This window comes from Leguminivora glycinivorella, chromosome 6, assembly GCF_023078275.1.
Source record: "Leguminivora glycinivorella isolate SPB_JAAS2020 chromosome 6, LegGlyc_1.1, whole genome shotgun sequence".
Taxonomy (NCBI): domain Eukaryota; kingdom Metazoa; phylum Arthropoda; class Insecta; order Lepidoptera; family Tortricidae; genus Leguminivora; species Leguminivora glycinivorella.
The window spans coordinates 7,918,518-7,940,654 of record NC_062976.1 but is presented as its reverse complement, the minus strand read 5'-3'; the positions used below and the strand labels follow the sequence as shown (position 1 = coordinate 7,940,654).

General features: G+C 37.0%; 1 protein-coding gene across 4 annotated transcripts in view; it reads right to left on the bottom strand.

The window, feature by feature from the left end:
* LOC125227304 (integrin beta-3-like) overlaps nucleotides 1–22,137 on the bottom strand; it is a 77,471-nt gene that overhangs the window by 37,267 nt on the left and 18,067 nt on the right. For all 4 annotated transcript variants that reach the window (XR_007177171.1, XM_048131587.1, XM_048131586.1 and 1 more), the window contains exons 2-6: nucleotides 14,968–15,171; nucleotides 13,628–13,935; nucleotides 13,165–13,246; nucleotides 12,691–13,084; nucleotides 10,481–10,694 (exon numbers count right to left, since the gene is read on the bottom strand). Coding sequence is in view for 3 of the 4 variants with exons in the window: in XM_048131587.1 (XP_047987544.1) it covers nucleotides 10,483–10,694; nucleotides 12,691–13,084; nucleotides 13,165–13,246; nucleotides 13,628–13,935; nucleotides 14,968–15,171 (1,200 nt within the window). In the remaining variant the exon portion in view is untranslated. The remainder of the gene's footprint in view (nucleotides 1–10,480; nucleotides 10,695–12,690; nucleotides 13,085–13,164; nucleotides 13,247–13,627; nucleotides 13,936–14,967; nucleotides 15,172–22,137) is intronic.

Below are 22,137 nucleotides of genomic sequence, written 5' to 3'. Positions count from 1 at the left end.
GTAGGAGTACTACCTAACCTACTACGAGCAATAATTACATCGTGGCTCTAAACACTGACAACAATTTGTACACGTAAAATAGTAGATGTGACAAAGACAATTGTTCAGGATTTATATCAATAAGTAACGTAGGTATCTGTTCTAAACATACCATTGTTATTTTAGTTTCTGTTTAATATAAACTTGTAGTTATAGTAGTGCTACCGACAAATAAGGATAAGTATTATAAAATTTGATTCATTCACACTTATGACAAATTTCGAAAGTACACAAGCTTAAAGAGGGCCTACCACCAAATCGACAATCAAAACATAATATCTGCATTTATATCACTTTTCCATCAAATAACTAGTTATTTGTTTGGTGCATAGAAATATCTACCTAATATTTCTGGCTATATCCATACTAATACTAAATCTTTCCGTGAATCAAGTACAAATAACCAATAAAGGGAATTCCTTTATTGGAATAACAAGGTATTTTATAGGCGACGTAAATCAAGCAGGAAAACGAGTGTTATTCGTCGATGCGATGTCTTGTTTGTACCCCTGTTCGTGCTTACGTTTTCTCTGTTATACTATTTACTCATACATTGGTATAAATGCATAATATTTCTTTCTTAACCTAGACCTTACGTACTCAATGAATCATAATAATATTGCGCAAGTATAGTTGAGAGTTGAGACGTCTGTAACATGGGGTTTCTCATGCCTGTTGTAATAGGTACCTACACATATTTAGTGTAATTTCCAACCTACTGTTGCTGTAATTATGTTGTATTTAACTGTTTGTAATAGGTGGAGTTATTATAGAGACATTTGTTGCCATGAGAACATCTGATTACCAGTCACCCGTTGACCACGAACGCTTTAAAGAGTTCGAAACGTCGGGATGTATTTTAAATTCATTATACGCGATTTAATCCGTTTCCATAGTTTTATTTCACTTTTTTACTCAGACATGACATGAAATCTGATTCAAAGATGTGAGGTAATTACAATTTACATGTAAACATTGTATTAATTTAAAAGTACATTGCTACTTTTGTTTAAATACAGGGTGGCCCAAAAATACGTTGACAAACGTTTGTATAATTATTTTTCTGTCCTTACAAGAATGATTGTCCTACAAATTAAAATGTGAAACTTTAATAATTTTTGACCAAATAAATCGAATCGTCTTCAAAATTTGACGACCGGTCTGGCTCAGTTGGTAGTGACCCTGCCTGCTAAGCCGTGGTCCTGGGTTCAAATCCCGGTAAAGGGCATTTATTTGTGTGATGAGCACAGATATTTGTTCCTGGGTCATGGATGTTTCTATGTATATACGTATGTATTTATCTATTTAAGTATGTATATCGTCGCTTAGCACCCATAGTTGGCTTTGAAGTACAAACGCAAATATTAGAACAAAAAATTTACAATATGCCGCTGCACCTCTAGTATGAATTGTATTTAACTTATTGCACGAATAGCTTGTAAAATATCCTAATTTTTGTAATTAATAAACGGGTTAGGGTTTTGAGATTGATTACAAACTATAATTTATAGTTTTAAGTTAGGTGAATTTCTGAATTTACGCAAGTAGGCTGAAACGTATCGAAGTTATGAATCTGTCAAAAATATCTTGGTCTACATTGCAAACCTTGCGAAATGGACATGAATGCTGTTGAAATATCCACGGTGAATGTAGAAATATACAATATATAGGCCCAAAAAATTTTAACCGCCGGTAACTTCGATATTTTGGTTTATTTCAACATTTCCCTATTTTTTTGTCAACGTAATTTTGGGCCACCCTGTAATAAATACAGTATAAATTATAACTTTGTGAGGGTATATTAAGCTGCATTATCGACTTATGCGATAATATTATCAAGGCCAGATCAATTGGCCCTAAGTAGGCCTAGTTTTAAATTGGAACATTACCATCCAATCAAAGAGGTCAGAATATATTTTGTCCATAAAGTACCTTCTAAAACACGTCTTAAAACTCATTATAGGTATGTTAAGACAACTTCGGTATATTTTTACCACGGTATTTAGAGCTGGTTCGATTTAACTGTCCGATCCATCGTAATCATGGAACCTATTAATCATTATAGCCATTAATGTTAGGTTGTGTTCACATTTCTGACGAAACAAGGTCAATTTTATCCAAGGCGGCTCTACAATGAGTTTTTGACATTTTAGAAAATGTTAGGTACAGTCAATCAATCTAAATCCTAGGCCACTGTAGAACTCTTTCAAAGTAAAAGTCAAACTGACTTCTATAGCAAATAAAGCACGGTGTCAATACGACAGGGTTCTAGAGTGACCTAGGATAGTGGATTAGAGCTTCTAATTGGTTGACTGTACAATCGGTAAGCTGTACGTTTGTAATCCTTTTACAAGGGCATAAAGTCTACCGATTGTTATAGTTAAGGGTGTTGCTGTTTGTGCTCGATAGCTGTCAAGGACTATGCATGTAATTTTTAAGTTAATTTTAGGAGTGCGTAGAGCTAAAGTTAATGTTAGGAGCGCTGTTCCCTTTCTCCGAAGAATGAATGTAATTTTCCTAACTCTATTTTTAACTCTAGGTCCATGGGATCCCAGCGCGAACAAGTTCACAGAAATCGCAAAGCGTCTGGTTGAGGTAACTGGTGACCGAAGAGCTGGCGACTTCCTCACACGTATCAGCATTGCGATACAGCGAGGAAATGTCGCCTCAAGGGCCTATTTTAGACATTAGCTAGCTTTTAGCGTTGAGAAGAGTTGATTTTCCTTGACGTTTTGATACTATCGAGTAACGATATCGATATCGAGTATTGAGAGACTGAGGATCCATTAAAATCAAAAACTTGCCGTCTGAAATCCTCCGTCATACAACTGAAATAATATATCTACTTATATGTTTTTCATTATTAGCCAATTAGTGCAATTTTCGCGTAGTTTTGATTAATTACGAGTACTAAATAATAGAATATTACGACATATGAAACTGTTATGATAGATGTACTACTTACGTTGTTAACTTCATATATTAATTAATTTATTGATAGCACACAGGTGGTCCCATATAAATTATGTTGATTGTGTTCGGTAGGCATTTTGTTTTCTTACTCTGAAATCAAGATTTAATAGACCATTAAGAAACCGTTAACAATGATGAGGTATACAATATATTATAATAATCTAAAAATGGCCTAAATTGACAATTATTAAATCAATTTGATTCCAAAGTCAGTTTCCCAATTCGTTAGTTAACAGGCCCTCTAGGGCCTCTAGCTCTAGCCAAGCGAGCAATCGTTAACGCTTCCTATCGCGTCATAGTGTTCTCTCTCTCTATATGCTCTTTCGTATTGGACGTTCGCCATAAATGTTAACGATAACGTTATCGTAGCTACTAGCTGTCTCTATCGTTCTTCCGTATTGGCGCGATAGAGCCAGACTGCGTTTCGGTCGACGTCTAGCGGCAATGATTGCCATTATGGCTGGGCGTAGAGAAAAGTAGAGTTGTAAGGGCAGCCGGTTTTTCGGGTTCAACACATGGAAACTTTAGTGGTTATGTCAATCTGTTTATCAGGCCCTTAACGGAGATGAGGCAGCATTTGGGTTGTATATTAATTCGTTTCATTTGACCGGTTGCAGTAGTTGTACCAAATTAATTATTTCAATACCTTATTGGTCGGTAGCCAAGAAGCTATCTAATACTTTGTAAACTTTGATAGACTCCGTCTTAAAGTTAGATTTGCACCAACTTGAACGACAAACGGAAGTCTCATAAAAACACATCTTCACAGAAATGTGTGTATTATCATTATCACAAATGACGAATTCCACAATAAATAGCTTACTTAGCCTTACTATCTACTCACAACCCCCATCTGTTTGTGCCGTCATCTGTTTGTATACTTTGTATGACTCAGGGAATAATGAATGAGGGAAAATACGTAGAGACGAATTCTGACGAGAATGCACCATGTATGAGCGGCACCGCGATGTGATACATTCTGGTAGATAACAGTTTGAGAGAAGATAAGCTCAATGATGTCGAACGCAAAGACGACCTTCGGCTCTGCAGGAAAACGAGAAGATTTGAGGAGAAAAGTGTGGGAAGGCCACCGAACCCTGCAGCTCCAACTCCAAAGAATTGGGCTGAATGAACGCACCATATGATCGACATGTACCATGTGCCTGTATCCTGCCGGGCGTCCCTACAATACATATCTAAGACGGTAATACACGTACGTTAACCGATATGCAATTCTATCATTAACTGGACCCACCGCGAGCTAGTAAGCTATAAGCTATCGGCTATAATAATGAACAAAAGATAATCAATCCCGTGCAAATAAAAGAGACACGGCGATGTTTATAGTTACTCGCCCAGCGGTGAGCTATCAAAATCGCCGTGTCTCTTTTATTTGCACGGGAGTGCTTATCTTTTGTTCGTTTTTATAGCCGATAGCTCATAGCTTACTAGCTCGCGGTAGGACCAGTGCCTAAGTATAAACCGTGTAATAAGTATCTGTTTATATACAATTACTCAATGTCCGTGCGCATATCGCCTTATCGGTCGTACAAGAGTTGTTCCATTAAAAGTCATGAGCCGACACCAGATTATAACTTCTAATAGGCACCTAGTCGAATAACTTACCATAACGATTCTGGCGCCTTGGTGGCGAATTACTTATGCATTTTAATAGTGACTAATGATCGTAGTACCCGTAGTTACATATTTTCTGAAAACTCGTTTTAATACTTGTAGTATATAGGACCGGTGTATCTAAGTACGTCTTGGTTACGTGGAAGAGATCTACCAAGAACCAATAAATCATAATCTCAAAATTGCTCAAAGACCGAATCTCAATTTATAAAGTATGCATTGAAATACAGGCTGAATATATATTTTTCTAACACCTACTATTTCTATAGAAAAAGTACCTAAATAAAATTTGGTTATCTAGAGCAATATAGTGTAGTGTACATAGTCTACCAATTGAACCTCCTCTCTACAACCATGTCAAAATGACAAGCAGTAAGATATTTCATACAATCTGATTTATAATGTCACTGTGACATAGTTCTACAATTGGCTGACTGTACAATAAAAAAATAGTCTAACATAGTTTTTGAGTCACTAAGTTTTGATCACCAAAGACTTTTAGTAACTATGTTCTTTTTAATCACTGTACATTGGTTCCTATTCGTTGTTCGACATTGTGGAAAGATAACTTCCCAAGGAAATCGATAAATAATGGCAATGCGATTTTACCTAATTAGATAAGTTATTAACACAACTCTTCGCAAGTTTTTTGTTTCAAGCATTCCTTATTGTCGTTCCCTCATAAACCGGTACATACCTATTCTATTCTATTCTAAATATCTGAATTAAATATTTAAATGTTGACTTTATCTCATTTATTGAGTAATATCATCGACATTGATCTTCACTATAAAATAATCATCAATCAATACAATCGTATAGTTTGGACTTGCATGTAAATGTAGTATCACACCAATACCACAACGCTATCATATAAAGAAAGACCCATATGCTTATTGGCGATGGCGCTTACGCCATTGCTAATAAGGTTTCAATGGAAATTTAACACTATTCTACGTAAACTAGTACCAATGGCTACAAGTTCCCTGTTTAAACTTTCCGATACATTTGTGATTCTAAGTTTATTGCTATCTAATGCTTGGACAACGTACGTGCTTTCTCGATGCGACTTCTCTCCAATTGTGATAGTACTTATGACGCAATATTAAATAATAACATAATGTATGTGTGCTTAACGAGTGTATTTGTGATGATTGGAGATTGTTATTATTATAAAACTACAATTGGCTGCGGCTAATAATAGTTATTTGTTATACAAGGGGGCAAAGTTGTATTTTAACGCCGAGTGTGGAATTGAAATACGAGCAAGTGAAAGGATTCTATAGTTGAACCACGAGCGAAGCGAGTGGTTCGAGAATAGAATCTTGAACTTGCGAGTTTTTTAACACACGAGAAGTAAAATACATTTGCACCCGAGTGTAACACAAAACTTTTCCCCTCACTATAGCGAGGAAACTACAACGCAAAAAATGAATTTATCACTGCTTCCAGTAGTTCCACAGGTGGTAAATCATCTATATTACTAGATTCACCTACTTTTATCAATTTTAAAACAGTTAATTTGACTTTATTCAAAGTCAAATTACTTTACCCACTAGTGGATAAAATGCGTTTTTACCCGCTGGTATTAAAGGACAAAACACGTGTTTCCGAGCTAGTGAGGGGAAAAGTAATAAATCATGTTCATTGTTGTTTTAGCGCTAAATAAATCTTTACAGTCTAAACTTGTTACTAAATTATGAATAAGTGGTAATAAATCCTGGTTATGTTTAGCCTTATTTTATGCGGTTAAGCGCCATTGAAGTGGTAAAATAATTGTATAATAAGTTTCAGTACAGATGGTCATTTTTTTACGCACTAGTTCGAGAAGTGGTTCATTATATGCCAGGTCGAAACTTCGGAGGCTCATCTGCACTGAAAAACGTCGTACGATACACGTGCGAAAAGGAAATTCGTAACTCGTGTCGATTTAAAACACTCCCTTCGGTCGTGTTTTAATTTATCGCCACTCGTTTCGAACTTCCTTTTTTACGCACTTGTATCGTAATGTACTATTTTAGGTTGGCTAAGTTAAAACAGCTCCTAATATGAATTTCTGTAATATCTTGAACATATAATTAATTACATGTTATTATATATAGCACAGTTACCTGACATAAGTAACAGAATTTCGTACAAAACAATGTGCATTTATATAAATATTTATTTACTCAATATTTCAATTTTCTTGTAAATAAAAGAAACTCCAATAAATTAAGTACATCCGGCATTTGTCTTTATTCTCCAGAACATTTTATTTACTACCATATCGAGTTAACATTATCGCGGAAGCAACACTTAGGGTATGAGGTCAATTTTCGGGCCACTGACCCCAAGGCCACTAATAATGATATAAGGCGACAGTTATCTGGCCGCTGTCAGTTGCATTGTAATTTGTATTTGATCCGCTAAATGAGGCACTGAAGACGGTTAAAGACTGTTACTTACCTTAATAATGAGAACAAAAGATAGTAAATAAAAGAGACACGGCGATTTTGATAGCTCACCGCTGGGCGAGTAACTATAAACATCGCCGTGTCTCTTTTATTTCCACGGGAGTGCTTATCTTGTGTTCGTTTTTAACTTACTAGCTCGTGGTGGGACCAGTGCCAAAGGAGTATGTCATTTGCTTACTAACGTCACAACGTCGCAAGGACTTTTAAAGTTTCATTGTTTTGTAAACAAACATTTATGCTTTATTTATTTACATAATAATCAAAGAACACATCGTGATTTATATATTTTAAGACTTATATTTAATGTTTGCGTTTTTTTATCATAGGCGCTTAGGCAGACTCTGTTTTATTTAATTTATGGTGATAATTTTTGGAAGTGTATTATAAATTATTATTAATATTTATTGTCGAATTTTTAGAGCAGCCTGTAGCATTTAATAGGTATCTAAAGTGACACCAATTGGCCTTTTAAATTATCAAACTGTCAAATAATGACGGAAAGGTCAGACATTTCAGGTCAGATGATTACAAATTAATGAAGTAATTGTGTTTTTATCATCATGATACCATATGAATGAAAGGCGACTGGTATGAAGCTGCAAAAAATAAGTTTTTTAAAGTCGCCAGAACTTTCTGCACTTAAATGAACAATTATTTAAAACGACAACATTTGCTCATTACTTAAGTTCGACAACGATGTTAATGACATATGTAACGAACGTTCTACCTAAATGCTCATTAGTGGTAAGTCTCAGACCCTCTCATACACACAACTGATGTTTCGTGTACCTTATTAAAAGTGCATAAGGATGATCAATGACTAAGAGTATAGGTAAGTGTTTATTGACATAAGCCGGCTAAATGAGCACATTTTGCACCTGTATTTGCCTTTTAAGGAAGTCGGCCGAATTCTCCAAGATTCCGACACGACTGAGATGGAAAAATGGACTTCTTTAAATTGCCTTTAAAATTTAAAATTTCATCACATTCAACAATATCCTACTCCTATGAAGTGAAGTAGATATATCAGTAGGTAGAGCACTAAAATTAAATGAAACTCCTGCATGTTTTGCCATCGAAAAGTAAGAGCACCGAATTAAACGGGAATCTACAAATACATGATGTAAAATACATGGCAAAATAGGGTACATAAATGTCAACATCCTTCTTTTAAATCCATTGGTTGCTCTATCATTTGCTACATACATTTCTAGCGCTAAATTCGCGGTCAATTACTTTGACAGATATCCGTCTGCTTCTTTAATCACACAAACTCATTTTGTTATTTCAAATATCCTCCTGATAAAGAATTTCTTTCCACAAGGCTTTATGATTGAAAAGGACTCGCATTTTAGGTTTTTGTCATCACGTAATTTTATTAGGTCTCACGCTTACGGATAAAATTTTAAACGTTATTTATTAAGGGAAATGCACAGCACATCTCAAGAGCAGGTTTTATCAGAATTTAGTATTGTCATATCTACTTAATTATATATCTTGTCCATGGAAAATCTGAATGTATTCAGAGACTATAAGAGATGCTTACGTTGAGTTTGTGTGTAGTTGTGTGTGGTGCACTTTATTTATGGGTGTGCCACGTGACACTTCACCTTTTCGTTACAGTAATGCTATCTATCCATGAACGCCTTATTAAGTGTCTGTAAGTATGGTATTGGTATTTAGTGTAGTAAGCACGAAAGTGGTGACACAGTAGTGACATTTAAGCCTTATCGGCGTGTCTGCGGTAAATTGATTTATAACGCGTTATAAATTATATCGATAACGACGTACGCGCAACGTATTTCTGTGACATTCCAGTTTTATAGCAATTAGGCGTACGAAGAGATCGGAGCCTGCACGGCAAGTTAGCATAGACTTTTTGTAGTACCTACGTATTTTTAATGGCCGCCTCACGTTAGTAAAATAAATTTCACCCGCTATATTAAGTATACATTGACACACGAAATAGAGTGTATTGTTGGTTTAATGATTATAAATAGATGAAGACTGAAAGTATCTTCCACCTTCAGCAAAACTTTAATAGCAGAAAAGCAGTTCTATCACTACATGGTATAAAACAAAGTCGATTCCCTCTGTCTGTCTTATGTATGCTTATTGTTGAGATCTTTAAAATAAAACTACGCAACGGATTCTGTTCTGATGCAATTTTTTCAAATAAGTAGTTAATATAGAGTAATTCAAGATAGGCATATATTTGTAGATGTTAATGCGCAACAAAATTTTTCTTTGTCAAGCGAAAGAGATATTTCTGTTAACGCTCGGTTTTGCGAGACCAAAATAACCCACTGCATCACTATCATTCCTCTTCAGTGTCAAGGCAATACTGGTTTTAATACAAAAGGTATTTGAACCATTATTGCCTAAGATAATACATTATAAAGCTTCGACAAATTGTAGTCATCCTTCCTGTAAGCGTGGGCTAACATTATTCTATTTAAATTTTGAATTATCACTTGAATCAATAGGTAATAATAAAATGTGTTGAATAATAGAGTGGTATATTTCTAGGTACATACGTAAGATTATTGAATATGATACTGTTATTGATTAAACTGCTCAAACGACTAAAAAGTGTCTTTCTCAAAAAGTGTTACCTATTGATTTGGTGCCCGTTATGTAGAATGCTTAATACTCAATAATAATATAAGTAACTCTCAATCAATGTCATTAGGTACAATTATTTAAGATCTTTCATAATTTAATAACGCAATAGTCTAGTGAAGGGTTAATTTGTAAAACATAGCTCATGAAACGGCAAGGCCAACGATATCGCGCACAATAATTTGTCCGTTTGATAAAAGATATCCCTGTGTACACTTACGCAGGCCGTTCACCGGCCGATCGTAAACTTTCAATATCTTTATGTATGTTTGAAAGAATATTTTCCTTGTGGAGACGGTCATAATTGATAGTCGTAAAATTGTCAGGGATCGGTGTTTTACTGCCTGTCTCATGTAGTTTGAACTATGCTATAAAAGGACCAGGGATTGACTGTTTAATATCACAGGGATGGCAGTGACGGGCGATCATTACTTTCACTAGTCAAGCGTAAGTATTGCTTTTGAATTATAAAGATCAGGCCCCGTCGCCGAATGGCATTTCTGCGAGGCCGAACGCCGCAGAAATGCAGTCTGGCTCCGTCGCGCCAATGTGCTAGAGCGATAGAGATAGATTGATCATTCGGCTATGGGGCCAGTAAAAAGAATTTAGGGATCAAAGCAGCGCTTGCGTCTTTTCTTATGTTTTACGGCATCATATTTTCAGTTTGCGCTTGTGTCAGCAAAAGGTTTCTTCACTTTCAGCTGGCTGCTAATAGTCAAGTCAAAAATTGCAAATTCAATCAGTAAGAAACTCACCCTTAAGACTTCGCAGCGTACATCGGGTTCTTGAAGGACGACGTCGGGGGTTTGTACAACGGGTTGACCCCCACGCTGTCTTCAGGTTCGATATTGGCGTAGTTGGATCCGGCCGCTGGTAGCGCCCCCTGTCCCTTCCACATGACGTAGCCGACGGCGGCGGCCACCATTGCTGCTATCGCTGCTATCACGCCGATCACCACTGGGATCGTCACTGAAAGTATATTGAATTTTATTGGCTGTTTGTACATTGCTAATCATCATAATCAATGTATTATTTAAGACAGAAACATGATATATTAGGCACATAGGACCTACATTCCTCTTGCGAAATTCTAGTTGTTAACTTCTGGCAGTTGGTCCTTAATTTGGGACCAAAATAAAAAAAAGTTGTTTTTAGTTTTAATTGGACCAGCGGTAGGCACTCAGCCAGGCAGATGTTTCGGTATTCGCTCTCTTATTTATTAGGCATGCGATTAGATTGGCATTACTGCATGCAAATGCCAATTAATGACCCTCACCACAAAGTTTTTAGTTAATTATTTAGCGACATCTGGAATATGGAAACTGTTTAATAGGTTAGCAATCAGGCAGGTTTTTAAATTTAGTTTGCTTATTCTGCTGGAGCGGATTAAGTTTGTTACAATGTATATTAATAGTTATTCGTACTGTCAAAGGGTAAATATTTTTAAATTCAATTAGGGTACAAAAGTTGTACTATATGAATAAGTTGGGATGGGATTAAGTATGTTTTGCGTCTGACGGTTGGTTATTGTCTTAGGACTCAGATGACATTGGTTTGAATGTTTGTTTAGTTTCTGATAGTTATGAATGAATGTTACGAGTATGACGAAACGCAGCTGTTTTAACAATCACATTAACATATTATTTATCATCGTTGATAGGTTCGTAATTCATATTCGGATTCCCATTTAAAGTATATTTAAACGGTTATTGAATCCGAATCAATAATATTGAAGTTTGAATCAGATAGATTTTTTTTATTTAGAAACAAATTACTTTTCTGTGTTCACGTTATCCAGAGCAGTTCCCGTCAACTTTGTACATAGCCACGTCAGCAAATTTTAATTGATCCTATTTTGTTACCAACATTTAGTAATATAAGTCGACTTTCGTAAGATATATACAGGATAATTGTTATAATTAAGAAAATATAGATACTAGAGAACCTTAATGACGAAATAAAACTTAATAAAATCTCAATTCATCAACTAAATCTTGGTAACAAAATAGGAATTAATAAAAACAAATTTAACTTTTTCCTTAATTTTTGTACAAACTTATCGAAAACTGCTGCCATGTCAGAAGCTGTCACTTACTATAACACAACACTGGATCTGTTGCAATGTCGTCTTTTCATAAGCATGGAGTATTTGAAAGGCCCAGAACTTACTTATGTACAAAGTCAAAAGCTTTAAGAATCCAAATATTACATAGATGCAAGTCATCTTATAACTTCGTGAGAGTAGTTCGTAGCTAAAATACTGGTAGGTATTCATTATGCAGCGTCATGTATTAGTTATGAAATGTGGCCCTTTTTTTGTGTCATCAGCAACAATAAATATTAACATTCTTTTTAAATATAGGCAGTAACGATATATAGTTATTGTAATAAATTCATACAGCGTAAAAATCTAATTAAAAGCCTTAAATCAAGTGCTTTATTACCCAGACCTTCCATGCAACGATAGTATTTTTAAAGAGTTATCTGTTATTTAAAGTCGACATCATTATGCTTTTACCATAACATAATTAATCCACGACGGTACGTACCTACCACCCGCAGTAGGTATTACTTTAAAAAATGTAATTTAATACGTTTACTGCCCGATGCCTTCACATATTATGGGTCACGCCAAGTCTTGTCATTACAAAGCCTTACAAATCAGAGTGGAACAGTGAACTTGTTAAACCATGTTCAATTGGATAAAAGTTGCATTCTTCTATTTCGTTCGATTTCAAAACAAACTAAATTAAATCACATGACAATATCCGTTCTAACTTATTTTCTATGATGTTCGTCATAGAGTCATAGACTAACTTTGAAACTGTAATGTAATGCATGATCTCAATTAGACGTAACTCAATTAGAATCTAAATAATAATAGATTAAGAGTTTTGTTTGTAAAATTCTATAAAAAATGACTGAAATAAACAGTTTAAATTAATTTTTTTTTTTTTTTACTTACCGTTTCCGCCAGCGGTGTTGACTAGTGCTCCAGAGTCCGCCTGCTCATTCCGCATCATATAGATAAACGTATTAATCTTCATGGCCCAATAGACTAGTATTCTGCTCTCTGTCTTCACGCTACAATTCACCCACATCCTTCTATTCCAATCATCTCTCTCATCCAGCAGAGTCTCGTTCCACCTCTGCATGAAATCATGGCCCCCACAAGCTTCGCAAGGCCCCTCTGTGTTGCTTATTATGCAGTCTACGTGGCACTCGGAGTAGTTGATGGTGGTGCAGAGGTCTTTGCAATCGTTGTCTGGGTCGAAATATTGTGAGCCTTTGATTGTGGGCTCGTCGAAACATTGACATTTGTTGCATTCATCGCAAACGCCGTTGCCTGAGCACTGTTCCTGTTAAAATATTCAAAAACAATGATAAAAGCAAGCATTTTTCATTTTAATACATAATGGTTCAATGTCGCAAGACTGACCTTAGGATTTGAAGAATCAAGGCACGACGTTGATACATCTCCGCGGTCTTGGCAGTTTTTCTTTTCACAAAACTTGCCTTTCCTGTGAAAAAATAATTTTAAACATTTTTGCACTACAAAACATAAACCACATTGAGCATACTCTGCGGCCAAGTCGATTTGTATGTCATTAAAGGATACTCACGCTGGACTGGGACGGGGTTTCCGGCGTTTCGTATTTTATAGAAAGTACTACAGTCGAGTACAGTCGAGTTCATAAATATGTGTACATTTCTTCACCTTAATTAGTTGCCATAAGGTGAAAAAACGTACACATATTTATGAACTCGAGTGCACGTGTTCAGGACTGTTCACTGATCAAGTGTTCAGCCATCATAAAAAATGACGAGTCTGACGAATCGATCCAGCTTGCCCGGTCTAGCGTGGTGCATTCTTAAATAAGTATACATTTGTGAGTTCTCACCTATCATCGTTGCATTGGCACGCCCCGCAGGTGAGGTTCCCGTACCCGTGGCAGTACTCCTGGTCCGCCGGCACCACCAGCTCCGAGCATCCACACCCACACGGCACCACGAACTTCAGCACAGCCTTCTCCTCCACACCATCTAACCCCACTTCCACAAACACGTACTCGAACTTCCCCGCACTCTGAGTACAGAACCCATCTTTAACTGTTGTAATCACTTGGAGCTTGTTGTTGATCATCTCTAGTTTCACGAAAACGCTCGATTTTCCTGACGGTTGCGTCGTGTTGTAAACGTTGTAACGTGGCTGCGAACAAAAAAATAGTATTATCCCTCGTGGGAATGACAATTAAAATTACATTTGGGTGCAAGTATAATTAAGGCTTTAATTTGTGCAACCACGAGATACCAACATTACCTACGAGCACTATGTATTTCAGATTTTAACTAGTGGCATACTTTTTGATTCTGTTAGTGTCAAAAGTAGTTCTTTAATATTTAGGAGCGTCACATGACACTGGCTCATCTTCGTTTCGAACTAAGTATTTAGTTTAGAATTTAGTATTTAGCTTATTAGCCCCTATCTCCATTTTACTACAACTATAAAACGTACCCTCTGCTGCAGCCCCTTCACCTGTCGAAATCGACGGACACCAAGTATTCAGGGCTGAAGACCATGCCGTCCCGAGCGACCGGGTCCACAGGATTCGTTCCTGGTACCATGGATAACACTCTGCTCCTACCTAATCTGCTAAGGGTTTTAGAGTCATACCCTACATCCGTCATTTCTTAATCTGTCACATTTTCTACAACACTAAACGTACCTCTTGCTGTAGCCCCTTCACCTGCCGAAATCCATTAACCTTGATAGGCGTGACCTTCCCCGGGTTGATTTCAGCGACGGACACCAGGTATTTAAGGCTGAACACCATGCCGTCTCGAGCGACCGGGTCTACATAGACTATTTCCTGGTCGCCCGGACACCACTCAACTGCTAATCTGTTTAGCGGGTTTTAGAATCAGGCCCTAAGTCCATCATTTCAAACGTAATCTGTCAGATTTTCTACAACTCTAAACGTACCTTCTGCTGCAGCCCCTTCACCGGTCGGAATCCGTTAACCTTGATAGGCGTGACCTTCGCCGAGTTGATCTCAGCGACGGACACCAGGTATTCAGGGCTGAACACCATGCCGTCTCGGGCGACTGGGTCCACATGGACCCTTTCCTGGTGACCCGGACACCACTCAAACTTCTAATCTGTTTAGCGGGTTTTAGAATCAGGCCCTAAGTCCATCATTTCAAACGTAATCTGTCAGATTTTCTACAACTCTAAACGTACCTTCTGCTGCAGCCCCTTCACCGGTCGGAATCCGTTAACCTTGATAGGCGTGACCTTCGCCGAGTTGATCTCAGCGACGGACACCAGGTATTCAGGGCTGAACACCATGCCGTCTCGTGCGACTGGGTCCACATGGACCCTTTCCTGGTGACCCGGACACCACTCGTCTCCTAAACCGTTTAAGGGGTTCTTGCATTTCTTATCCTGGAACAAAACGAAATAAATTATATTAATGATTTGCATATGTACCTATCTACCGTGGGACTGAGTGAATCTGTGTAAGAATGTCCTATACCTAATACCTATTTAGTTTTGGAAGTTCAGGTTGACTAGTGGAAAATCATTTTGATGATGAGGAGAACTACACATTTTCACGTAAAATACGTTAGGATTGCAGTAGCATGTTGATATTTAAATACGAGCTCGTATATATTTTAATATAGGTGCCTGCCTAGGTGCTTCAGCATTTCTTCATTCTTTATTTTCTTGACAATATTCCAAAGGCGTTTCGCTTACTAGTAGTAGCAGACAATAGACGTACCTACTATAACTATAACGTTCTAGTACATAACTATAACGCTAAGAGATAAATGTCAAGAATGCTTCATAAGCTCCATTTTGCTCCTTTTACGGCGCTGGCCGTATGCTAGACGAGTAATTACACAAATTGCCGCGCTAATGAAGCAGAGATTGAAACTGGTTGAGATGGCTACATTCACTACGGAGGCGGCTGGATGTGGTATTTGTATACAAACGAGCATACGGCCAGCTTGACAGTTTGCATCATATTCTAGGGACGTCTTCAAATCACCTCCAAAGGTGTTACATACAATGCGCTGCCTAGTGCCTACCCCGTCACACCTTCATCGCACTTGTTTGAAAAACGTTTAATGACCATGACCAAAATCAAAACATGAATTCTGATTTACGTAAGTAATATGTTTCGTAACCAAAGCAAACAAGTGGAGTTTTTTTTTGGAGTTCAATATGATGAAAAAAAATGATTGAAAATTAAGGTTGGTCTAATACAACGTTGGTCTAGATATAACAACGAGTAGGTTGGAATTTTGGATATAATGATTTTTTTTTTATCATGCAGAAACGTCTGCGAGCGATATTACATATTTTTAAATTAAAGGAAAAAATTTACATAATTATATAAGAAACTAAGACTAAACTTAAAAGCTAGCTAATGTCTAAAATAGGCCCTTGAGGCATTGTACCAAGGATACTGGCGACATTTCCTCGCTGTACAATGCCTCAATTTTATTTATTATTAGCTAGCCTAACCTCATTAGCTAGCTTTTAAGTTTAGTCTTAGTTTCTTATATAATTAAGGAAAAATATATAATGAAATTGATTATTCCACTACCTTAAAGTCCTCGACCAAACTTCGAAGAACTTTGACCGTTTAGCTAACCCTTGCAGCGGCGGGGCCATCAAAATAGTTGCCTAATTACTTAGCTTAGTCCAACTCTCGGTACTTTATGTATCTATCGATTAAAGCCTACTTCTAGTACGTCTTAGTTTATATCTATGGAATGTCTGGCGCCAGGCAAGCGCAGTCGCGGAATAAAGAGCTCGCTCAAGACGGACATGCCACTTAATGCGACGTGCATAACTGCATACTGCATATGTGCAGCCTAGAGTTCCATCAAACTATGAAACCGTAGGTTACCTTATTGGTCTTGTTTTTCTGTGTAAATTTTATTTATAATTCATTGATATATCATTGTAAAAATAATACTACAAATTTTGCTTTACCTGTATAAAAATTGATTTCATAAATCATAAGTTCTAAGATTTTAGTTTGGTCTTATGTGCACAGTTTAGAACCGTTTTCTAAGTAACTACTTAGCTCAAGATATTTTATTTTCCCACAAAACCCACATTCCACTTATGTGGCTTTTCCTAAAATATGAGTAAGATATGCGTTCGTAGTTACCTACGTATATAGGTTAGTTACGTATATACGTTTGTAGGTTAGTAGGTAGGTGGGTTAGGTATAAATGTCTGCTTGCATATGACGATGGATTTTTTGTATTATTTTACCTAATGTATGACAAACTTTTACTCACATTCAGACGCTAAGTGTCGCGTAATGCTCTACAACTCTACAGTGTATTGACATTGTGACAACACGCATGACATACAGTACAGTGTAGTGACTAGTGACATTAGGTACTGAATGCCAATGCCATACTACAGTGTAGTGTAGTGACACTGGTGACTACACTTATGACATGAGTTGGTAAAATAAAGCTTGTACTGAACACTGTTTCTACCGTCACACGCTACTTGATAATTCTATAATAACTAGTCTTCTTATTTAGTCATTCACACACATGATTTATTCATCGGTGTCGACTGCTAATGCGACAAACCGGTTGTTTGTCCACACGGTAGTATACAATACAACAATAATGACAAAAATGTTATGTTGTTATGTATGATGCTTCATCTTAAGAAAAATATACAGGGTGTGAAGAAAAATATACTTTTTCAGTACAGATGGTGTTTTTTTACGCACTAGTGCGAGAAGTGGTTCATTATATGCCAGGTCGAAACTTCGGAGGGCCACCTGTACTGAAAAACGTCGTACGATACACGTGCGAAAAGAAAATTCGTAACTCGTGTCTTGAACTTGAACTTCCTTTTTTACGCACTTGTATCGTAATGTACTATTATGGGACATAAAGGACACGTTACTATGACACCACGGCGCGGGTAGATCATGTCGAAAAGTACGATCCAATAGGTAACCAAAAGTAGCAGGGTTTTCAAGTTAAGGTTTTCAATAAATTTTGTCCGTTTTTAACAATGCTATCGAGATTCAAATTTACTATAATTATGTTGTATACTTGAATTGCACGAAGTAAGGGTTACATTACTTCATGCAATAAAGGAAACGTAAGCTCATTGGGAAACTGCAACGTTTTATTATCGAGCAATAATATCTAACTACAATTAAAAGGGCAATAAACCTTAGAAGTTCTACGTGGGAGTGCAATAGAAATGTTGACGATTGTACGCGCCTCCCTATTCCAACTGTATCTGGAACTTACAGTATTTCTTGTCTAGCTTGTTCTGGGTTGAAGTGAAAAGGATAGAATGAGTGAAAGGCGGGTGGATATGTCGGAATAGGTAGGTTTGCGTGGGCGGCGGGGCGCGCTAGTCTACCCACAGGACGGGTGTATCTCGCGTTACGACATCCGAGATTAAACTATCCACGGATATGATATTGCAGTTTGTGATGAAAGGCAACAAAGTTGACTGTTCTTTCCTTTTAAAAGTAATAATAATTAGGTATATGGTATATCTGAATGGAAATATAGCGGAATGCAGAGTATTGTAGAGATATCTATAATTTAGAAATGTTTTTATAATTGCCAAAGACAAAGTGTTGAAGTTGAGTTCAGCATCGAAATGCAGTTTTGTAGCAGGCGCAGTACTAGTCGTTGTACATATTACGGTGACCGCATTATTAGTAGTTAGTATTGTTGTCAAAGCGGACCCCAGGCTCTCATGAGCCGCGGCGAATGCCCGGATAATGCAAGGAGGATGATGATGAGCTGCAATTTGCTGCTCGTCTTTCTTCAAAAAAATCTTACTATGACCAACTATGACGATTCCATTTAATCCAATAACGAGTTCTGTTTCTTTTACATCTAAAATGATCACTTGTACTGGGCCAAATGTACATCGCAATATATATATATATATATATAATATATAGTCCTCCTCGTCGGTTTCGATGACGGCGACCTCAGCAGATTATGAATTAATTTGCCTATTATGGGCTCTTATGTGACTGGCCAGGCCGAACTTGGTCTTATAGACTCTTTTGACTCTCATTGCAATAAGCAGAAGGGAAAGGACTCAAATAAAGTGTTAAAATGTATTTTATGAAGATACCCAGAAGAGATGTATTTAGTAGCAGGAAAGCGAATGTGGGACGTAAGGCGTCGACGACCTACCTTGAGAGTCGAACAGTGGAGCAACGACCGATGTTCTCTTTAGTATGCTTAAGTTTGCATTTTTTTCCGCATAAAACATAAATAATTTAACTGCATGTGATGTTAATCTATGTAATATATAATGCGTTCTAAGTAAAATATAAGTCACATTTTCATTTACCTCCACTTTACGTGGAATGCTGACCTGCTATTAGAAATTAATTATATGGACATGATTATCCGAACATTTTTAAGGATATGTACGATAGTATACAGATTTAACTCAACTAAAAGCGCTCAATGCTTGAACTGGTGGCCCTATTCTCAAACCAAAACTTTACAAGTTACAAGCAGAAGTCTCTTTTCACCTCATACCACTTGTAAATTGTAACTTGTAGCTTTGACAAAATGGGCTACGGCCAAAACAATTTATCGTTCAACTAACAGCTATACTAACTATGCGGGATTTTCTTTTTACATCTCACTGTATTTTTAATTGTGAAAATTACCAGCCTCATGGGAAATTCTCAGAACTCTTAGTTGGAATTCCTCGTAATATGATATCATCATACAAACCCGCTTTATGCAGTACAACAAGGAGAATAAAATTACTGCGTGCATATGCAATATTAGCATAGTTAATAAGTGATAATCACTTTATAACATTTTCCGCCGTTTCCATAGATTTTGTAGTGCAGCAATTCCCGTCAACTTTGTACAAAAATTAAGGGAAAAGTTAAATTTGTTTTTATTAATTCCTATTTTGTTACCAAGATTTTGTTGATTAATTGAGATTTTATTAAGTTTTATTTCGTCACTAAGGTTCTCTAGTATCTATATTTTCTTAATTATAACAATTATCCTGTATATATCTTACGAAAGTCGAATTATATTACTAAATGTTGGTAACAAAATAGGATCAATTAAAATTTGCTGACGTGGCATTGTACAAAGTTGACGGGAATTGCTGAGTGACGAATTCGTGCGTCCATTAGTTAAATATCGCCCCGCTGTCGGCGAATTATGCTTCCAATTTTAACACTTATCCACTTCGATAAAGTATCCGTCACGCTTTGGCAAGTATGTCAGTGTGAGAGTGACAGATGTCTTATCCACGTGGATACAGGATAAGTGATAACATTAGAAGCATGATACACCGGCTGATCACATGCAATTTTATAATGCATCCGCACTCTTATATACTCCTCCTCATGCATCGATTTCGGTGACGGCGACCTCAGCAACTATGGATTACGCCTTTATGGGCTCTAATATGGCTGGCCAGGCTGAACTTCATCTTAAAGACTCTCTGGCAAGTGCTACAATAGAGTTGGCCAAACGCATATGTATATACGTAGGAGGGCTACAGTCTGTCTTTGCGTTGCTGGCGTTTGGCATCTAAAGTATTGAGGCGGCTTTCCCCCAATAAGTACTTTGATATTCTTGAAGATTGTTGATCGCCAAGATGACCTATTTGTAGCAAGCTCCTCCGAACGCTCAAGGTCGATGCTGCAAGCGTTCAGGTGCCGTTTGAGCACATCCTTATATCGCTCTTGCCGTCCACCAATTCAGAGTAGAACACAGTTTTAGGCAAGCGGCGGTCATCTACACGAAGGACATGCCCACACCACCTTAGCTGTGCCGCTGCATTAATAGAGCATCCATACCATAGAGCCCTCTTATACTAACACATTGTTGTCATAATCCACATCATGAAAAAAGTCTAGCAATATGGACCACTAATAAAAGGTACAGTGTAACAAAACTATAAATAATTCAATTAACCTATTATATCACTTTACAGCTCCAGAAAGAAGCAACGAACCTTCGAGATTATAACGCAGCTGTACGGATTCATTTAACAAGTCGATGACCTGTAAGACTACAGACGTACCAGACTTCTAAAATGTACGACTACCGCAGACAGTAAGTAATATCTATAGGTACTCGTGTGTGTATGTGTGGCGGAAAAATCGTCGCATTTTCTTGGCTCAACCCCAACGTTAGCAATTTAGTTTAAAAGTTCTTAGTATATTGGAGATGACTCAACGGTGATATATTAAACGGGAAGTTTTTTGAACTTAATAAAATGTTATAGACATTTAATGGTATTTGTATTGTAAGGTCTGATTTGGTAAGTATGCACTCGTAACTTGAGGTTTGACTACTTTTTATTCGTTTAGAATTTCGTACACAGACACATCGCCGTCATCGCAGTTTTCAAAGTACCATATGCGATGCAGAATAGAGACATTAGGTACAAGCAAGATATTTAGCGCGAAGTGTCTGTTGAATTTTATCCTCTTTTTAAAGTCAGATGAAAGAACCGTTAAGGTCGTCCTCCCAATCAGATCGGCCGATTGCGCCTGACCCACAAAACGTCAGATAAACGCCCTTTGTGATCTTTATGATTTTTGTAAAGGTATATACGTTGCGCAAACTAGCAAACGCGGAGATCACGCTAAACGTGTTAATGTGCGATGGTGTGAAATGCCTTAATTGTATTGATTGATGTGTTACTGCATTTGATGTTGCTGCTTTCACGTTCAATTTTAGGTACAGTTGAGTTCAACATGAAAACAAAAGCATGCATAATATGTATATGCATGCATAGTATAGTCATGCCTGTTTGCCGGACAGGTAGGCAGGGACTTCGGATTTCCAGTAATACGATTTTCACTTTCGCTTTCATAATATTCTTCATACATGCTCGCCGGTGCTCCTGACCTGGCCTTTCTTCAGGATTTACGATCTTTATAGTTTCCAAACTTATAAGTGGCGTAACTCTAACTTTATTGAGCTTCCCTATGAGTAGCGCATACACCTAATGACAAGTACTCTTCACTGCCCCTTTTACTCACATTTAAAGAGGTGACAACCATCAAATTTTGAAAGGCCAAGAAAGACGTTTTCATCTGGATTGAAGTTGTAACTATATTTTTACATGTTTAAATTAAACACGCACTTGTGTTTATGTTAATGAAATAAATGTTCAATTTAAAGCTTGTATTTCACTCGTTAATGTAATTCAATGTTCGTTCGTTTACATTTTTTCGGCATTCCGTATTTTGCGCCTCATTAAGCAAATCTTAGGTAAAAAGTAAACTGTAACGTTTAAGACAAGTTTCCATTTAATTACAAAGCGGTGTTTTTGAAGATAAAAACTGAGTGGCAGTTCATTTGCGAAATAGATTTGCACTTTACAGTTATACGA